The following is a 19,317-nucleotide window of genomic DNA, read 5'->3' as shown; positions in this document are numbered from 1 at the left end:
CCTACAGTGCTGAAATAAAAATATAAAAGGGTTGCCTACAATAACAACATCTTATTTCTTTAGGCACTGAAAGCTTGTAAGACCAAGTCTAAAAGCTACTTTTGAGTAAGTCAAAAGCTATGACTGATGTGTGTCTGCATATCTCTACTCTATATACAGAGCTTTGCAAAGTGCTCCACTTTTGCTTAGTTTTTTGTGTGTCCTGGACTTGGAATTTCTCTCTCTTGTTTTGCGTTCCACAGCGTGTTTCTGTCATACCTTCATTTTCCACATTCAACATACGGTATCTATAGTGGCATTAGGCTGTGTTATGTGAGTTAAACGGCTTAAAGTGAATTTCTCCATTGTGAGATCAATATTGTTCTATCTTATCTCAACTCTTAGACACTAGATTTTCTCGGGGAATACATTGCATGATTATTATTACTTTTTTCCGTTTAGTCTCTCAGGAATTACCCATTGTAATAGAAAAGTTGACTGGACTGGGTCAATTTAGTTGAGAATGTTTGGCTTCTTCTTCCTCTTTCAGCCACTCTTACTTCTGAAGACAAGAGCGAGAAGAAGCATCACGTCTTCATTCAATTACCCCATGCGCTCGCAGCATCCGTGTGCAAGTGTCACGCATACGCAATATACATTTGCTGAAAGGAGTTAATTGAAGTGTCTGACAGCATAACAAATAAGCGGATTAACTAGATCTCAGACTAATCTAACCACCCGACAGCTACAGATATCGATCCAACAGACTGAAGCAAGTCTTTTAACTGTGTTTGAAAGCTAGAATCAAGTCGCTTTACATACAGGTTTTTATTGTTCCAAATGTCCAGTATCCTGTGCATCATCTTGACGTGTTGAATGCTGATTACGGTCTGTGCCCAATTACAGTAATATTTCTCATTCAGTATTGTCAGTTTTCCCAGTTGCCATAGGAACCATGAATTCATTTGACTTGTTCCATGATGTTGCAAGTATAATTACAGAAATATGGCATGTGCTCCTCAGGGAAGGGATTTGAATGCAGCTGTCAGGACACTACAGTTTGTGGTTATGTTACAAATTTATGGATTAATCCCAATTAAATAACAAAACATAACTTGTCTTCTAACAGGTGGGGTGGTTTGGGTGCCATCTCTGGTGACTCATGTCCTCTATATATATATAGACAAATTATACGTTTTGCATTATTAAATGATATATCCATATCAGAAGCCATAATGCATTGTAATATCCCAGAGGACTTTCATCTGACTGAGGTTCACAATTTTTGCCAACAATTTTTTTGTTCAATTTTAGCCTTGTTTTGGTCCCTAGTTTTGTTTTCTCATTTTGACAATTTAATGGATTGAACTGTTGTAAAATGATTCAGTAGAAAAACATTTCAATATTGTTTTCCCTTAAAACAGTTCAGAATCAGAGGCACTGCACTCTCACTCACCCAGGATTTGTTACATTTGGCACATTTCTCATTTTCTTTGAACTGCCATTTCCGACACACCATGCCCACACGCTGTATACAGTATCTATACAGTGCGATGTGGCGAATCAGAGCTCTCTGTGCCGACCATGTTATCATGTGGCACACACGTCTCTCCTTTCACACACACAAGCAGACTATCCCACTGTTCTCTTAATTCCCTCTTCCCACTCCTCGCTCCTCTCCTCCTCCTTGCTTCGCCGTCTCTCACACACATCCTCTCTCTCTTCCTCTCTCTCCATCTTTCCTCTCATCTCTCATGCTATCCTTGTATCCACCGGCAACTGCGCTAAGAAGCCTCTTTCTACGAGCTGTGGATTCTTCACTTGACTAATTATCCTGGAAGTGCTGCTGAGGACCATTGTATTTAGCTCGGCGATCTGCGGATGGAGTTCGGACCTGGCTGACTGGAGACACTAGTCTTAACAGTGGACAAGCTCTCTTTCTTTTTCTGTTCGCGCACAGAGCTGTGGGCTTTTGCGCTGGCACACCGTCGCAAGTGAGGAGCGCTTTGCTTCAAAAGACACCACAAGGAAGCAGACAGAGGAGCGCAGCTGGGAGCACAAGGCGCCTAAGGAATGCCCATTTTCTGACACAACGAATCCACCCAGAGACGCAACTCGTCGGAATCACCAGAGATTAGAGGTGAGAGGTTTCCACAGAGCAGAGCTTTATAATCTATTCCCCGAGTGTGAATGTGGCAGTGCATGTGCATCACCGTGACCCATATTATTGAACCTGTGGTACGGCGCAGCTGGAGTCCCGTATTCCTCTCCCACCTCTTTCTCTCTATCCTCTCTCCACTGTCACAACTCGGCCATCAGACGCTGGGACCACTTGTTGGCTCGACATCTGAGTTGTGGTGTAATTGATGGTGTAATGACATCCATGCCTGGAGCCTGGGGTCTGTGCAGTACAAGTGTGTGTGTGTGTGTGTGTGTGTGTGTGTGTGTGTGTCTGACTCCAGTCCGTATAGTCTGTAGGATGAGTGTCTGCCACTGAGTCGCTCTCTCGTTGCTGCGGTGCCAGATCGAGGCTTAAGGATGCACATCATAGTGAACGACAGAGACAGCAACACAAGAGACAATCTGTCACAGCAGCAGCCTAAAGCCTGATCTCCTCTGTGTGAGCACAGACGGGACAATACACAGACTCACATCACAAACACCCCAGCCCGTCTCTGTGGCATACTTTTGAGTCACAAAACAGATTTAAAAAACAAAACAAAAATGTTAAAGAATAGCTTTGACACCCTAAAAGAATCTGAACAAAAAACTGGGCGCACTTCAATCCATCGCAGCTTTTTGCCAGAAATATCTAAGCCTAGAGTGTCCTCTATGTGTGACTTTTGTAAATACATCCTGATTTCTGCCAGAGCTTCTTGACATTTGGACCACTAAAATAGCACATGCTTCTATAAATAGACAAATGTGGTAAATAAGTGACAGGAAAGCAAAGTGCCACAGGGACGTCAAGTCCCAGATAATTGTTGTCTGTTGACTCTGTGAGGGCAGGACACCTTGGAACACTTAACAAAACCTATGCTTTCTAATCCCTTAATCCGACATGCTCACAATGTTCTGTTGTCGCTTGCAATAATAGCAAATAATATTAATGCACCATAGAGGAATTAAGCTTGTGCAAAAGGTTCTTCTGAATGAAGCTGATGCAAGTGAATGCATTATTGCATTACATATTTAATGCTTCACTTATACATATATAATAGGATTCCTTCCAATTCCGGTCACATTTAAATATTCACACTAAGGCTGAAACTTCCAAGTGATAATTCAAAACCAAGGAGACATTTCTTCCTTTGAACCAAAGCCATTAATAAGAAATCTCCAGGCCGATTGACTACGTTCAATCGGAAAATCGGCAATTATTTTTTTTGTTTTTCCTGAATATTTCTATGTAGTAGAGGTTTTCAATTTCTCTACTCAAGAGTCTTCGTCATGCAGGTCCCTGAAAAAAGAGGTGAAATGTCTTTTCAATTCAAACAACCCAGTCGAGTTGACGATTGAGAGATTCCTGTCTTTCACTGAACTGAATTCCTTATCCAATATAAAATACCCCATGGACATTTCCAAAGTTCTCCAGCCGTCTGAATTCTAATTTTTCCCAAACTTCTTTCTGTTTCCTGCGCATTCATTTTTATCCATGTCCTCCAGTGCTGAGTGGGCTTGGTTCACTCCACCCTCGTCACTTCTGAACACTTTCCAAACGTCTGCATCATGACTTTGTCTCTCTCTTATCTCTCTGTCAGCCTTTTGTTTTGATCACCTCTCTTGTGTTTCCACTCTGCTTCTCCTCCTTTCAACCTCATTTTTACTCCTGCAGATTGCCATCCCTGGTGTGAGTGTGCTGTGTTTACCTGGACGTGCATTTCTCGTGCATAGAGATATGAGTTTTGTGTGTCTACCTCTGCAGTAAAGTGTGTCTGTCTGTGTGTGCGAGTGGGCGAGGGTTTGCATATTTTCCTTTTTGTTCTGATGAAAGATAAAAGGGAATGTCTTTATGCATAACAACAACAAAGGGCACAGTGGCAGTACGAAGCTCTGAATTATTGATACCCCAATAGTATTTTTCACTGAAGCGCTGAATCGATTATAGCTATATTTTCAAACTAATCCAGATGGTTACACAAGTCACAATGCACTTAAACCTAGGTAGTAAATGTTTCTTAAGCGAGACACTACAGGTGAATAGGGAAAAAAATTAAATTTACAGATATCAATTTGAAACTTTTGCTGTAGATTACTGGCATAAATGTGAGAAAAAAATACATTGCAAGTTTTCTGTCATTTTTAATGCCTGTTTAATGCCTAAAAATGCCCCAAATTTCCCATCTTTTCGGCGACGAAATATGAATGGATAGAGCTACATTCAAATTTATGGTTTCACTTTATTGATAAATGAGTTACCAAGACTTTTTCAGAGGGGATTTTGGATATCTTTTTTAGTTTTAAAATAATTTGTTGGTGGAAAAAAAATTAAAAATGTAATTTTTGCCTTATTTTTTGACATTCAAAACTCAATAAATGGGGCTAGGGATTAGATAATAAAAAATCCCTCTGAAAAAATCTTCCAAGTATTGTTCAGTCCAAGGCTGGAAAATTTGAAGTCTTTAGGTCCGACTGACGTGAACATAGTGTCGCCACAATGACAGAAAAATGTGTTTTCAGAAAAAGGCCCTTGAAATTGCATTCTCCCATATAAGTCTATGGGAAAACATTGAATCAGCGCAATATTTAAACATGTTATTGTGAAGATTAGGTATATTTTTGGTTTCCGGGTGAAAGCTTGTATGTTCAGAGACCAATTTGGCCCAAAACCTGAAAACTGAACAAATTTAGTTTTGCCTGTAGTGTCTCCCCGTAAAAGAGGATCAGAGCTACAACCTATACAACCCTATAAGTTGAAACGATAGACAGAAGAATAACATTTATTTTTACATTAAGTTTAACTTGGGGGAAACAATCTACTGTCGTATTCAGGGACATTGTATCATAAATGGTCAGTTTTGTATATCCTGTTTCCAATTTGTGTAGCACAAGGTATGAATGTTATGATGTACACTGTCTCACAATGGCCTTTGACCCTCAGATGATGGAGAACCGACTGCCAGTGCCAAGGAGGCCTGTGGTGACCTTTCCTGGAGACAAAGGTCTGATCAAGACCAGCACCTACATCGTGCCCTGCTTCCTCTTTGTCGAGGTAGTTTAATACTCCTTAATCTTTATTTTTATCTGTATGTGATTTGCTGTGGTTTTGTTCCATACATAGTAAGTGGACATGTGGTTTGGTACCATCAGATTCTGTTCATCTTCTCGCATTTCTTAGCGCTGCAAGATCTTTCCCTCTCTAAAAATCTTAGAATCTGGATACGCTCGGAGCCCGTGAATGCAGATCATTTTGATTACATTATAAATCAGTCTCATTTACATAAATAGCCCCAAGTCAGAGCTCAGTGAGGGTTTGAATATTAAACTAGAAAATTATCTTCTCTGGCCAGATAGAGTGTTACAGAAAAGCACCAGGGACTTGCCTTTATAAAACATTGGAGAAAAGTACATAGTGCATTTATTTGGTACAACAGTAACAAGCTATCACTGTGGTACATGTACTACTTGTGGTACTTGAGCTTCTTCAGGTGGTACTCATGGTCATCTGCAGTTTTAAGATTTAAGCCTAAGCTTTTAAGATTTAAGTCAATGTATGCTTTAGTAATGGATCTATTCCATTTTAGTTGGACCAATATTACTTTAAAGGGGAATCATCATGCAGGATCGATGTTCTTGTAATGTTCCCTAATCAAAAACATACCTGCTGTAGTATTTTGCTTAATTCACACTGCTTACTTTTGTTGTGTCTACTTGAGTACAGAAATTGCTCTGATCTGTGTTTCCTGGATTTTGTGGTGAAATAGATGGAATCCAGAAGTGTCTTCAGCATTTTCAAAAAACTTCACTCAAACTGCGTTCATCACAGCTCCACTGATTTGTTGATGATTAAAAGAGCAGTCCTTACTCATCAATCGCCTTTTGCGTGCGTGCAGAATACTATCAATTATAAAACATGAAATGTAAATGCTTCGGCATGCATGGCAGATTGGTGTCCACAAGGGTCATTTGGGACCTTGTGTCTATTAGTAGGCTTCTGTTTTCCATCCATTGACTCCCCAAAGAAGTGTCTGATTTGATTAAAGTGACACAAACAGCTAATTACCCATTGAGCTTATATGAGCTGCTGAAACGATAACACTGAGCGGCAGAGAGAATGGATCGTGAGTATTACTGACACAAAGACCTTTGTGCAAGTGACCTCTTCTGTTTCTCAGCTTCTCATTTCTCATCCTTCACGCCTTCACTGTTCCCTCCTCGTAATCCCTAAATGACCTGCCGCTGGAGTACTCTCGGCCTCAGCTGCATTTTTAAATTAATTGGCCTAATTAGGAACGGAAACCCAATTAGTCCATGCAACCACAAACTCGCTCCGAGCCTGCAGCGCCTCTTTGCTAACTGTACGCTACAGCTGAATGAGCACTAAAATAATCTGGTGCGTTTTAATTCAACCTAAAATGGAGACTCGCCTTATATTGCCTTCGGGAGCACTTATTAAATATTAAGCTCGGCGTCAAAATCTGCGAGAGAAGAACCTGAACATAAAAAGTCAAAAGTTCGGTTTAGAAGCTATAGAACCCTGAGCCAAGTGTTATGGAGACTTTTGGTGAAGGAATGTAGATATGCACCATTAATTTCATGCACAAAACTAGTCCAGCTGCAGTCAGATGATTTATAAACTATATTTATTGTATTTAGGTATTGAACACCGACATTGTGAACCCAAGTTTTGTTAATGGCACAACTGATGAGATACTGTAGATGAGATAATATGACATAGGACTACATGCAGACTCCAACTCCTTTTATTTAAGGCACACTGTGTAACATTTTGGATTCGTTGCCAGCCTCACGAAACATGCTCCTAATTACCAGCTAGACGTGGAAAATAGTATTATTGCAGTGGGTAATCTAAGAATGGATTTGGATGAGTCTCCATGGAGACAAGCTGGAGACGTCCCGCTCCCAGTAAACTTACAGTCAGGTCCGAGGAGAGCACGTTTGTTTGGTCATTTTATTCAGGGATTTTCAACAATAAACATGTCTGTAATAAAACAAATGCTCATATTTTATTCGGAAAATGTCACTCGATGTGCCTTTAAGCATACTAGTTAAAAGGATTTTACCACTCAATAATACATAGGGCCCGATCTTGTGCATCAAAACGGAGATGCTAGCGTGACATTTTGCGCTCTGTAGGAGCGCACTTTGTGATCTTCCCACTCCAGACTTAGCGCATTTAAGTGGGTGGAGACACAGATTTTCCTCCAACCAGATGACTCCGCGTCCAGGAGAGTGGTTGTGTGGGAGTGGGGGGTGAACATGTGCTTTTGTTTTGCTTCGCGTTCACGCCAAGCGCGGCCGATCCGCGCCACAGCGGACGCTGTAGCTCTTTTTCTCTCGAGACGTGAACATGGTTTAGCTCACGATGGGGTAAATAAAGTTTTTAGTTTGACCTGTGAGAGCCTAAGGCTTAAGAAAGAACGCAAGACAGCGCAATGTAAACGAGGAAGCGAATGTCAGCCGTGTTTCCATCAGTGCAGTCACCTCCTCTTGTGACGCCCCCTCACAGGTGGCGGAGGCGAATGGCACATATAGCGCCGCAACTCGGAAAATAATTCGCCAAGAGCCTGCGCCGCCCCGTGCGCCGCCACAAGATCTGGCCCATAGTGTGAATCTATAGTATCCCAAAGCGTAGCTTAGTATTCTCTTTGACTGCCTCCTGAGTAATTATCTTTAGTGCCACTGATCAATAATTGATTTAGAAATTTTGATTCAATTACAGTTAAACCTTAACCTGGCTAACACCATGCTGGGGACCATGGCCGAAATTTTCGCATGGATTTGGGAACCAATCACAGAACGAGGAGGGATGGCAAGATGATGACGAGTTATTCGATATACGGAAGCTTGTAGTTTATTTACGGATTAAAAAAAGGAAAAGGTTATTTACGGATCAAACATTTTTCTATCAAGCTTTAGGCCGTGTTCTAAATAGTTTAGCTCGAAAGTTTACAGCGGGTACGTCATACGTCATCGGATACGATGATACGATTGGCTATGGCTACGTGTAGACGCATGATAGACATTCGTAAACCACACCTCTCCTACGAGAAAAGGAATTGGTGGTCATCAGACTAAATATCACTTGTGATTTTAGTCTGGCGTTAGCCAGGCTAGTTAAACCCCACTCCATTTCACAAAAGCCCCATTTATTTCAGCGTGCTTTTGATAGTGTGTATTCTTATCAGCAAAGAGATCATGCACATGCTCAAAGGAGTGCAAATCATTACATTGCATTGTTTCACTGTAATTAGTGCCTTCTACCTCTATGGCTTCTTGCCCCGACGTTACTTGAACCTCAACGAATCCATGCTGCAGTGATAAACAGCGATTGTGTTCTTATTGAAGCTGCTTGCTGTTGCATAGCTTGCCCCGGAGGGCACACGCAGCTTTGTTGTTACATTAGCATCTCCTTAGCCTTTATTTCTATTATATGCCCAGTTTTGTTCTTGCTCCCCCTTAGTGTTGTTTTGCGATATTCTGTGTTCATCACTTTTGACTTTTTCTGATTAACAACCACCCCATTTAGAAAAAACTGTTTTCCTGAGTTGGTCTCGCATCAGCCTTCTTCCATTATCACACTTTGATTGTCTTTTTTGCCAAAATGAATTTTTTGCATCTTGATTTTCATCCCTGTTCATCAAATTTTCGCTGTGAATTTTGCAAAACTGCCCCTTGTTAGTGTCTTGTACTAAACTCAAAAACCTTGCACATTTCCATTTTGCAAAGCAACGTAGGCTAATCAAAGTGAATTCTCTTCGAGCTTGATGTTTCTACTACTCACGCGAGACACCAGAGACTGGTCTGGGACTCATCGCGGGCTCTGCTTCAAAGCAGCCTCTGTAGAAAGTCATTTTTGATACAACAGATTTGTGACTTGCTCGAGACACTGGTGGGAGGAGAGTGGGGTTGATCTAGGCCAAGTGGGCACACTCTGAAGATCCGTACCAAAGCAGAGAGTGACTACAGTCAGATTCAGAGACTGCTTAAGCCCCAGAGTCGTTGTAGTATTAGTAATACTGTGTCAACAGTGTGAACTGTCACTGCATATAGAGAAATGCACATTACAAGTGTTGTTATAATAACGGTTTTAATAACAGTTATTGAATGTTGATTACCTTTGTTTTTAACTATGCTGTCCACTGTAGCACTTTGAGATTTGGTGTCAAATGTAAAGTGCATTATAAATAAAATGTATTATTATTATTATTATTACCTTAATCATTGATTAGTCGTCATCAGTCGTGGCAGTCAGGCCTTCTCCTTGTCTGTGCTACATGTCCGTACATTGTTGAAGCTGCTGGAAACACAATGAAGTTGCTCTAGTTGCAGGTTGATTGAAGGCATCTGTCTCCTCATAATTATCCTGCATGCCCCTGCTTTGGATGGTCTGTTTTGCTAATCATAGGCTCCTGGTTTTTGTAGTGTTGCCAAGTGCGTGAGCATCAGGAAACAGCTCGCTGGTCGACAGGATGTGCTGCCTGTGTGAAGCCATCACTACCTTGATGGACTAATGAACAGTAGCGTCCGAAATGCATCAAATCCTTCCTCTGTGTTGTCTCCAGGTCCACATCCTCTGTAGATTTCAGATCAGAACGTCTTATACCTTCCAGCCGCACTGTGTATCAGGCTGTGTACTCTTCAGAGATCATGTCTCCTAAAGACAGACTTATGTGTCTAGACCTAAATATTTCACTGTGACATATATAAATAGAGCATGATACAGGAAGTTTTAATTTGGCCACTGTCGCTAAATTTCAAAAAGTTGTCTTTTGGACGAGGTTGTGTTAAACGTTTACTTCATATTCCAAAAGCCTCCTCAGTTCTGGTCTGGGAACTGGATTAATGCAATCCTCCTGGCAAGTAGCATGCCCTTAGCCTGAATATGTCACGGCTAAAGTCATGACTAAGTTTTTGAAAAGATTGGCTACAATGGAAAATCCAGAGAGCTTATGCAAACTTTTCATGAGGAAATTATATTTGATCGACATCCAGATAGATCCAGATATTTTATACAGAAGATCGAAGAAACTGTGATACATTTAGCTTCTCATGACACTGATAATGAATTTGCCTCTATAATTTGCGATATGCTGCATGACCATAGCAAATTATATACTTCTTCCTTTCTCTTTATTTCTGCTGTTCACTCTAATGTCCAATTAGACTTCCATTTAAGAGACATTTCTCTCATTATGAACTGCTTATATCTTCTTTCCAGTCTATTCTGTAAATTGGATTGCTAATGAAGTTTTTATGAATGCAGTATCCCTCCACATCTCTCTATCCTCTAAGCCATGTATTAATGTACAGTTAATGACTTTTTAACATCTCTTACCTCCTGAAGGGGCTTTAAACTTCACTGTGGAATTTCACGTTTTTAGTGCATTCACACGCTCAAGGCAGATACACAGAGACACAATAGGAGTTCGCCCTCATTATTTCGATGAGGCCATGAATAGCACCTGCCTGCCTGTCTGGGATTTCTCACTTGAGTGTAGATGGATATTTGAAACATTTGTTAGCTGCTGGTTTTCCACCTGTAATCACTGAGGGACAGAGATGGACCTGGTATGGCCTCTTACTGCTACATGCATACGGTGGGTTTAGTGACTGTGTGTTTGGGAGTGGGTTAAGATGCTTTGGAAAGTCGTTTTCTTTGCATATGAATCACGGATAATTTACCTGTGATTACAGAGCAAATGACTAAAGGACTTGACTTGACTTGTCAAAAATGACTGAATGTGATTAAAAACATGTTCGGTACATTTAGGCACATACTGAGATTTTTTTTACAGCAAGACTGGAGAACATTTGATCGTTTTTCATCTCCACAAGAGAAAACCAGCTACATAGTCGTATACCAGTGTTTTTATCAGAATATCACATTATTTAAATGCATAACTACAGCATAAATGAAACACAAAAAATGGACAGTTGAATGCCTCATTTGAAAGCTAAGACCTACAAAACTCATGTAAATGGATCTTTTTCCACATGTACTCGTTTTCATATAATTTTTTTGTGTTTTTTTTTTACACTTTTTTTCCAATAAGCTTTTAGATTTGTGTAAAGCAGAACTGGAGAAAATGTGCTCGGTTCAGGTGGGGGTTAAGCGGTTCAACCTTGCAGATTAGCGATTGGTGATAAGATACAGCGCAAATAGAGGGTCATTTACCAAGCCTTATCTCATGTGCAAAGCAAGTAGCACGTGCTAAAGTGGATCAGTTTCTTTTATGCATTTTTTACCCACACTCCATTGTCTTATTTACATGTTAGATTTGGGGGCCTGATACTGTACTACAGGCAAAGGTAAATTAAGTGCAACATGCCCACAGAAAAGCAGATTTTGTTTTTCAGCATGTACCCCGTATTTAGCACCTGCCTTGATAAATGAGCCCCATAGAGTTGCTTTACTCCCAGTAGCTTTGCCTCAGTAGGAAGTCTCCACATTCATTTTCTCTGGAATAATTATTGGGCTCACTGTTTTTTCCTTCAGCTTTAGTAAATCATTTTGATGATGAACACTTACTTGAGTAAATACTTTGGCTACTCCACCCACATCTGGTCTTTGAACGGATTGTGGAAAGGCCATTAGTTGCCTCACAAAGAAGCGGGTGCAACATTTGAGGGCAATGAGCACGACACGCTTGTCACTTTCCTTGTAATTCTGAAAATACTTTTGCATAAACATGTTTCTTTTTCCAGAGCTCAGAGGTTTGTGCGCTGTCTTTACTGTGTGTAGCGCACCATGCAGCCATCATTAATATCAGCCAGTCCCCCAGAAATGAACATGTTCCCTGTTTAAAAAAAAAGAAAAAAGACAGGAATAAATGTTAGTAGCAAGAGCAAATATAGAGCCTGTGCGAGTGAATGAACGATAGCAAAGTAAATGAGGCGTGAAGGCAGCGTGTGGGCTTCTGTCTGATTGAGAGAAGATGATTGTGACAGATATGAATTTAGATAAAGAGGAGATGGTGATCACATCCGCCCAGTGCGCAGACAGTGTGAAGCCGTGGCAGGAGTGGGAGGGCGTGTGTGTGTGTGTGTGTGTGTGTGTGTGTGTGTGTGTGTGTGTGTGGGAGCCCGAGAGATGAATCCTTCCTTTGATCATGCTCTGTTGCCTTGTTCTGTCTGATGCTGCACCTTTTTTCCCCCCCTCATCTCACCCCAATCCCCAATTAGTCTCTGCCCTGCCGTTTCCTCGTCCCATCTACTGATCTGACTATTTTATTTCCCATTTACGTGCGTGCTAGTTCATTCACCAACGTCTTATTATCACCTGTTCTCTCCACCTCCTCCGGTCCTTTGGGTGTTATTATTAAAACCTTACTCCATTAAACTGTCTGTTCTTGTATCTGCCCTCGTTTGTTTTCATCTACTTGCAGTACATCCTTGTGACACCAGGAGGCAGTCAAACCCATTTATTTTGTGGTTGATTTTCTGGCAGCCTTTTGATGATTCCTGATTGGCTTGTCAGTCTGTTTGCATATCAGAAAGAGAGAATTTGTTGATTATCATTGCAAACATGAGCCTGAATTTCATATTGTAGTGGTTTGGAAGAGCTGTGCCCTTTGTAGCCTTTTGACACCACCTGATAATTCATAGTTATTTCACGCAGCATAAACAGCTGTTGCTTTTGTCTGTTGCTCTTATTTTAATATAGCAGGCTATTTTCCACTGCAGCTCTAGTTTTTGCATAATTTAACTTCTTACCCCCCACCTTAACCGAGCACTTTTTCTCCAGGTCAGCTTTACCCAGATCTAAAAGATTTTTGACTAGAGCTTATTGCTGATAGGCCAGTGTAGCTAAGACCTACAAAACTGATCTGAAGATTTTTCCTCATGTTGTCGCTGAGTTGTCGTCACTTTTTCGTCATGTTTTGGTGCTTTTTTTATTGTGATTTTTGTCACTTTTCCGTCGCCTGTTTGCTTTTTCATAGGTGGCGTTCACGTTGTAGAGTGTGATGATGTCATAATGTCAGGTGGAGGGCAGGGGCCAATACAACTCAATGGGAGAAATACCGTTTTTGTAACAAATCTCCAAAACGAAAATTGTCAAATGTTTTTCCTCATGAGTATTTGATAGTGATTGGATTCACAAACCATGTTTATGGATAATGTCTCCACTTTTGGACACCGTTATGAGGAAATAATTAGACATTAGTTTGTATGGGCTGACAGAAAAGACGATGAACTTTGAAACAGTTTTTATGTCATGTGGATTCTCCCTGTAATGAGGAAAAAAAAAAAGTCTGCAGTTCACCAGTTACTATAGTTACCGCCATAGACTTTTCAGTTGCCCTCCACCTCAATTTTAAACTATAGGCTCTCAATGTGAATGTGAATGTTGTGATGTCACATGAACGCAACCTTCCTTTTTTTGTCACCTGTTTTTCTGCTTTTATGTCGCCTGTTTTGTTGCTTTGTCATCACTTTTTTGTTGCTTTTCCCATTATTTTTTGGTTGCCTGTTTTGATGTTTTTTTTGCTGCGTCGCTATTTTGACATTTTTTTAAAAGACGCTTTCAGATTTGGGTAAAGTCGAACTGGAGAAAATGTGCTCGGTTGGTTGAGAGGTTAAAGGCAATTCTGTCACATTTATGTCTTTTTTTCCATTTGGAGTGAGAGTTTTTGTTCCGTCCTAATTTCCACAGTGTCTTGCCCAGACTTGCAGTGGTGGAAATTATTGTAAAAAGTAAGATTTAAGGTACTTTAATCAGAACTGGATTACAGACCCTATAAAATCTTCAGAAATACAAAACCACCGCATTTTTACTTATTTTTTTTTTCCTGTTCATGATCATTTCCATAAAAAGCTAAAAAAAAAAAAACTATTTCTACCTGTGTCTCACACGTCGGCTGCTGCTTCTCTTTGATTCCTCGCTTTCCGTAACCTTTGAAGTTCAGAGATTAGCGTTTTAACCTGTAATTACAAGGTGTGATCTCCCCTTTTAGCTTAGAGGGTCATCTTTAATTTATCCGCTTTGGTAAATCACTGCTTTATCCTGACAGGTTTGAGGAACGCTGTGTTTGGCTGCATTTGCATCAACCATGTTCAAAGAGAGTGTTTTTATAGGTGTTACTGCGGATAGCTTTGTGCGCCTTTGACATTTTGATCTTCCTGGCACCATTTTTTATTTGCATTTGTTAATTTCACTCGTCCTGTCCTCTGCATCATTCATAAAACAATAATTACAAGAATAGAATTTGTGAAAGAGGTCAGGTAAGTAAGCCTTTTATGCTCCCAAAAATGAACTTTTGGATTTGGAGAGCAATTTCAGAAAAGCTTCTCATATGGTAATGAGCACTGACACGCAATTCAGAATTTTTAAATAGATTCTTTGACATTTCAAGATAGGGGCATTATAGATTGGAAAGGAGGGGGGGGGGGGGGGGACACACATTTCGTTATCGACTTCAAACTAGAACATCTCCTCTTAGGATCAGGGGCAACTGCACTATATGTTCATTACTGAGAGAGAAAAGGCCAATTATTTTCAGCTAAATGTCATGTCTTCAAAGTATGAAAGGCCGCTTAATTCCACCCCGGGTTTCATTATTTCAGCAGCTGTTGTTTTGCAGCGAGGTATGTCCCCTGGCTGCGACGATGACAGGAAGACGCCAGCCTCTTTGACCCCGTGCAGCCCCGCTCATCAGATAGACCGGCTGTACATGGCCATGCTGGCTTTCAAACAATTTCCTATGCAAATGAATGGACCAAGGTGACCCAGGCTGCATGTGCTCTTTACTCATTTGCAGCTTGAAGTCCATTTGACCTTAATGAATATAAGACGGACTGAGTGAAGCAATAGGAAATTTGTAATTAGCCATTGAAAATGAAAATGAAATAAAACTTTTTTCAGGGTGTACACGTAACTGACATACTGTAACATGATCACGTGGGGCTATTTATTAATTGTAATCAAACTTAATTTTATGTTTTTGTCTTATTTAAAGCAGTACTAAGTAACTTGTTTACAGGTGTTTACCTAATAAATCCTTTTCGTAGTCCCTCTGGGGGTAATACAAGTGTTAATGGGATGATTGGGGGGTCTTCCATCTGCCTCTGGTGTCTCTGGCCAGAAAACCACAATTGCAACTTTGCTGCCTATACGTCATAGGCCCCAATACACACTAAATCATGAAGAAGAAGCTAACAGGCTAACTTTGGGCTAGCACCACTTAAACAGTATTTACAGCCAAGTTTGAGTGAAAAAAATAATTTCCATTGTGTCATTGGATGCACAATATCCCTCTCTCCCTTTGTCTTTTCTGTCAGTGTAGTATTTACTCTCGCGGACAATTAATCTGTAAAAATACCGCAACATGCTACGACACCTGCAGTGGCGCTTATGGCCTCTAGGGGCATGAGTTACTGGGTACTGCTTTGAAACTAATCCATGAAGTTTTTATTCTGGTGGCTAGAGTCAGGACTAAACACGGTGAAGCTGTGTTTCAGTTTCATTGTGGAACAGCCTCGAGACAGAACAAAAACAAACAACAAAATTAGGGCTTTCTCCTCCAGTGCCATTTATGAAATGTCTGTTTTATTCCTCCAAAGTCAAAACTCATTCCCAAGCCTGTTGATTAAGAAGCGTCATGTTAATAAGTAATCTAAGATAGACTTGATCTTGAGTTATTAAAACTTGATTAATTGTACAAACGGGTGAAGTAAACAGAACAAAAAAACACATGACGTCTTCACTGTGGCACCTGACAGTAGGGGATACGCTTGTCACGAACCCTTTCCCTCATGTATTATTTTGCCAACAAAGCTATTTGTACAGTGACAAAAGACAAAACACACTCAGATTTTAATGTTACTGCTGTAGTTACACAATCAAAATGACAAGACTAGTCCCTCCGCACTTGTCTTCAAATGTTAGTTTAAACTTTGATGGCGGTGGTTGTTGCTCATATTGGTAGAATTCCCTTGCTCTATCCACCCACCCAATCCACACCTCGCTTCCTCCCTCCCTCAAGCCTTCTGTGGGCCCACAGCTCGGCAAAGCAAGAAGAAGAGAGACTATTCAACCAATGTCAGAGTTCCCTCATGCCCACAGAACCTAAACTCACGTGCACGCTGACGCCCACATATGAGGCTCATGTGCAAGGAAACAAACATGGAGGCTGCCTGAGATCCGTGACATATTTACATTAGGCAGGGGTAAAAAAAAAAATACGATAGGAATTATTTTTCTCATACAGTGGGCTGATACTGATGGACTTAAGGTGAAGTTGCACATTGACAAAGTGTTCCAGTTCATTCACATAACATTCTGCTAAAATATATAAACATGTCTATCCGCTATATGCAATTAAACGGTAACACAGTGCACATGCTGTGTTTGTGTTTCATTTTAAAAGGACAGAAAATAACTTTAATGTAGAAATATTGTGTTTTTTTTTACCTTTAAAGGATCTGTATCATGCTATTTTAGCCATTCCAAAGTTAAGTATAGGCATTTATATGATATATTGTACCTCTACCACTCATTTTTGTGATAAATATAAGTGTTTTCTGGAGGTATTTTTCGAACCCGGAAGACACAACGCTTCGATTCAGTTAACTCCGCCCCCTCTCTCCGCACATATAACTTTACCGTAATATAAATAAACAGCAATAAGTGAAATTGCTTCACGATGCAGTTATACGGAGTTGACATCTGCAACACAGCTTCATAAATGGGTAACACACAAGCTAATATGCTAACACACAAGCCAACCCGCGTTTGGATTAACTCACCGCTCTGGTCCATCGCTGTTTACATTGTGGGACTCGCGTTGGTTATAAAAGTTAATCCACTTTGATTCAGGGGAAGGTTCACCAAACATCCATCAGAGACAGTCACAGAAAAACAATATTTTGGTGATAGTCGCTGAATCCCGGAGAAAAAAAACAGCTAGACGAGTGGCCTCTCCTTGAAAAAGGTTGAATACACTCCCGTCCTCGTAGCCAAACGCGCTTCTTTTTCTCCATGACATGATCGTTAGGTAAGAATAAAGAACAGGTGTGTGCAGAATAGATGACAACGAGCTCCATCTTCAGCTGCAGCGCAAACATGACTGATCTGTTCAGACGCTCAGGCGATGTGTTTGTTTTGGCCACAGCTGACCTGGAAGCACCTCGGGCACATCCTTTTTATTTTTTTAATTATTATTTTTTTATTTTATTTTTCTCTTTGTTTCTCTCTTACAACAGAAATAATGAAAAAGCTATTTTACAAATTAAAATCACGCTGTAAGGCATTACATTACAGACGTCGAGCACTTCCGTTCCGCTGTGACGACACAACTGAACAGGTCAATCGTTCACCAGGAGAGGGAGGAGCAGCTGCTCAGAGAGCAGGATTCAGGAGGATTGCGGAGAGCTGCGTGAATGAAGCCACAAACCACTCTGGGGTTTTTTTTGATAAGGAAATAGCATAACAACATGGCTAAAAGCTCCAAAAAGTCGATTTTGCATGATATAGGACCTTTAAATCATGTTAACGTTGTTCCTTCATCAAACCCTTACCTGGAATATAATTCTTTTTGGTCATTCCTGTTCTATCCTGTTCACTCTGATCGTGTCTTCTTGCACACCTGATGCTCTCAGATTTTCATGCTTCTGTTGCATCATAAAGGGAACACAAAACTGTAATTTCAATCGCCGGACTCTGAGCAATTGTGTGCTCAAAGTGTGTTCATCACTGCGCCATTTTTTTGCTAACATGCTGTACGCTGAAAGTGATCTAGTTGAAGCCTCTTTTCAGTTTTTCAAAGCATTTTTTTTAAAGATTCATGTATTTTGTACATGGTCCCTGACAAATAAACTAAACTAACTAAACTTTACATAGAGATCGTTTCACATTTTATAACGTTAACTGTAATGCTGAGCTGCCCACAATAATGTTTTTAAGCCTCAATTATGCATTTGTCATCTATAAATCTTCAGTGAAGGTTCTTGAATCATCCTCTGAGCTCTGTAGTTGAAGTGAAGAATGTTTTGCCTCTCATCCAAAAGGCTTCCAAAAGTGTTTGTGGAGGTGAACGTTCTTCACTTCAACAGAAGATTACTCAAGAACCTTTATTGAAAATGGACAACACCTGTACGACTGAGAGCCTACACAGATGTCTCAAAGTATCAGTTAAGTAATTATCTCAAACTCTTTGCTTTGAAACGCGGCGAGTCTCCTGTTGTTGCAGATTACATTGCACCAACTTTTAAATGCATTCAATTAAGGAGCCAAGTTGCCACGGGAACGGGCCTATCAATTATTCAATTTTGCAATTCATATAGGGAATTATCCGCACTAATGGAGGGGAGGCGCAGGGAAAAGCAAGATCTGACAGTGGAGTGAGTTTAAATGAGGTCAGCTCACACAGTCGTAGCTCTTCACTATGTATTTCAGCGTCAAGTATTGCAGTTTTCTCTACTTCCTATCGTCGGACCAAGTGGTGCTCTTCCACATGCAGGAATTAGAGCTGCTGTTATCCTGCGTCAGCCATCTCTCCCCATTAGACCTTTTATCTCCCCCTGTAGCCACGTGCATATCATTTTCCCTGCCGATGAAGATGATTATCTCAAATTAGCAGATTTTGACGATTGAGCCGAAACTTTTTGCTCCATACAACAGATTAGCCAACGGTAATCCATGATGGCCTTGAGCAGCATCAGACTCGTTAAACCGGATGCAAACGCTTTTGAAAAATGTGTTTCGTGCCGTTTTAACTGTGTAACGCACCGCTCATTGTTTGGCTTCTGTTGCCATCCTGTGACATCATCTGCAGACTCTCTATTGGCTTATCATACATATATATTTATTCACATGTGACAAGATGTGAATGTGTAAAATATATTCCCATCTCGTGTCACGTGCATTCAATTCTATTGGCTCATCTCTTTTTCACTATAAATTAATGTAAAATTAAGTTGCTCAGATTATAATAATAATTATAATTTATACTGCATTAATTTCTGTAGAGAAATCTCTGTAGAGAAATTAGTTCTCTGCATTTGACCCATCCTCAGTATCGCATGGGGCGACCTGTAGGAGCAGTGAGCTGCCAGCATTGGCCGGGGACCCATCTCCATGATGTGGGGCCAGGCTGGTGGTCAGAAACACCTGGCTGGAGGGTTAACCTATTGCACATGTTTTTTATAACCTACCAC

General features: G+C 40.6%; 1 protein-coding gene across 3 annotated transcripts in view; it reads left to right on the top strand.

Moving 5' to 3' along the window:
• Positions 1-1,674: 1,674 nt before the first annotated feature.
• Positions 1,675-19,317, top strand: part of plppr2b (phospholipid phosphatase related 2b) — a 35,745-nt gene continuing 18,102 nt past the window's right edge. Inside the window, exons 1-2 of one of the 3 annotated variants that reach the window (XM_079553040.1) lie at positions 1,675-2,119; positions 5,081-5,191. In XM_079553040.1, the coding sequence (XP_079409166.1) occupies positions 5,081-5,191 (111 nt within the window). In that variant the 5' untranslated portion in view covers positions 1,675-2,119. The remainder of the gene's footprint in view (positions 2,120-5,080; positions 5,192-19,317) is intronic. The other 2 variants (XM_079553041.1, XM_079553039.1) reach the window with 2 other exon arrangements.

The sequence above is a fragment of the Gobius niger genome, assembly GCF_951799975.1.
Source record: "Gobius niger genome assembly, chromosome: 3".
Lineage (NCBI taxonomy): Eukaryota > Metazoa > Chordata > Actinopteri > Gobiiformes > Gobiidae > Gobius > Gobius niger.
This window is presented reverse-complemented; position numbering and strand designations above follow the sequence as displayed.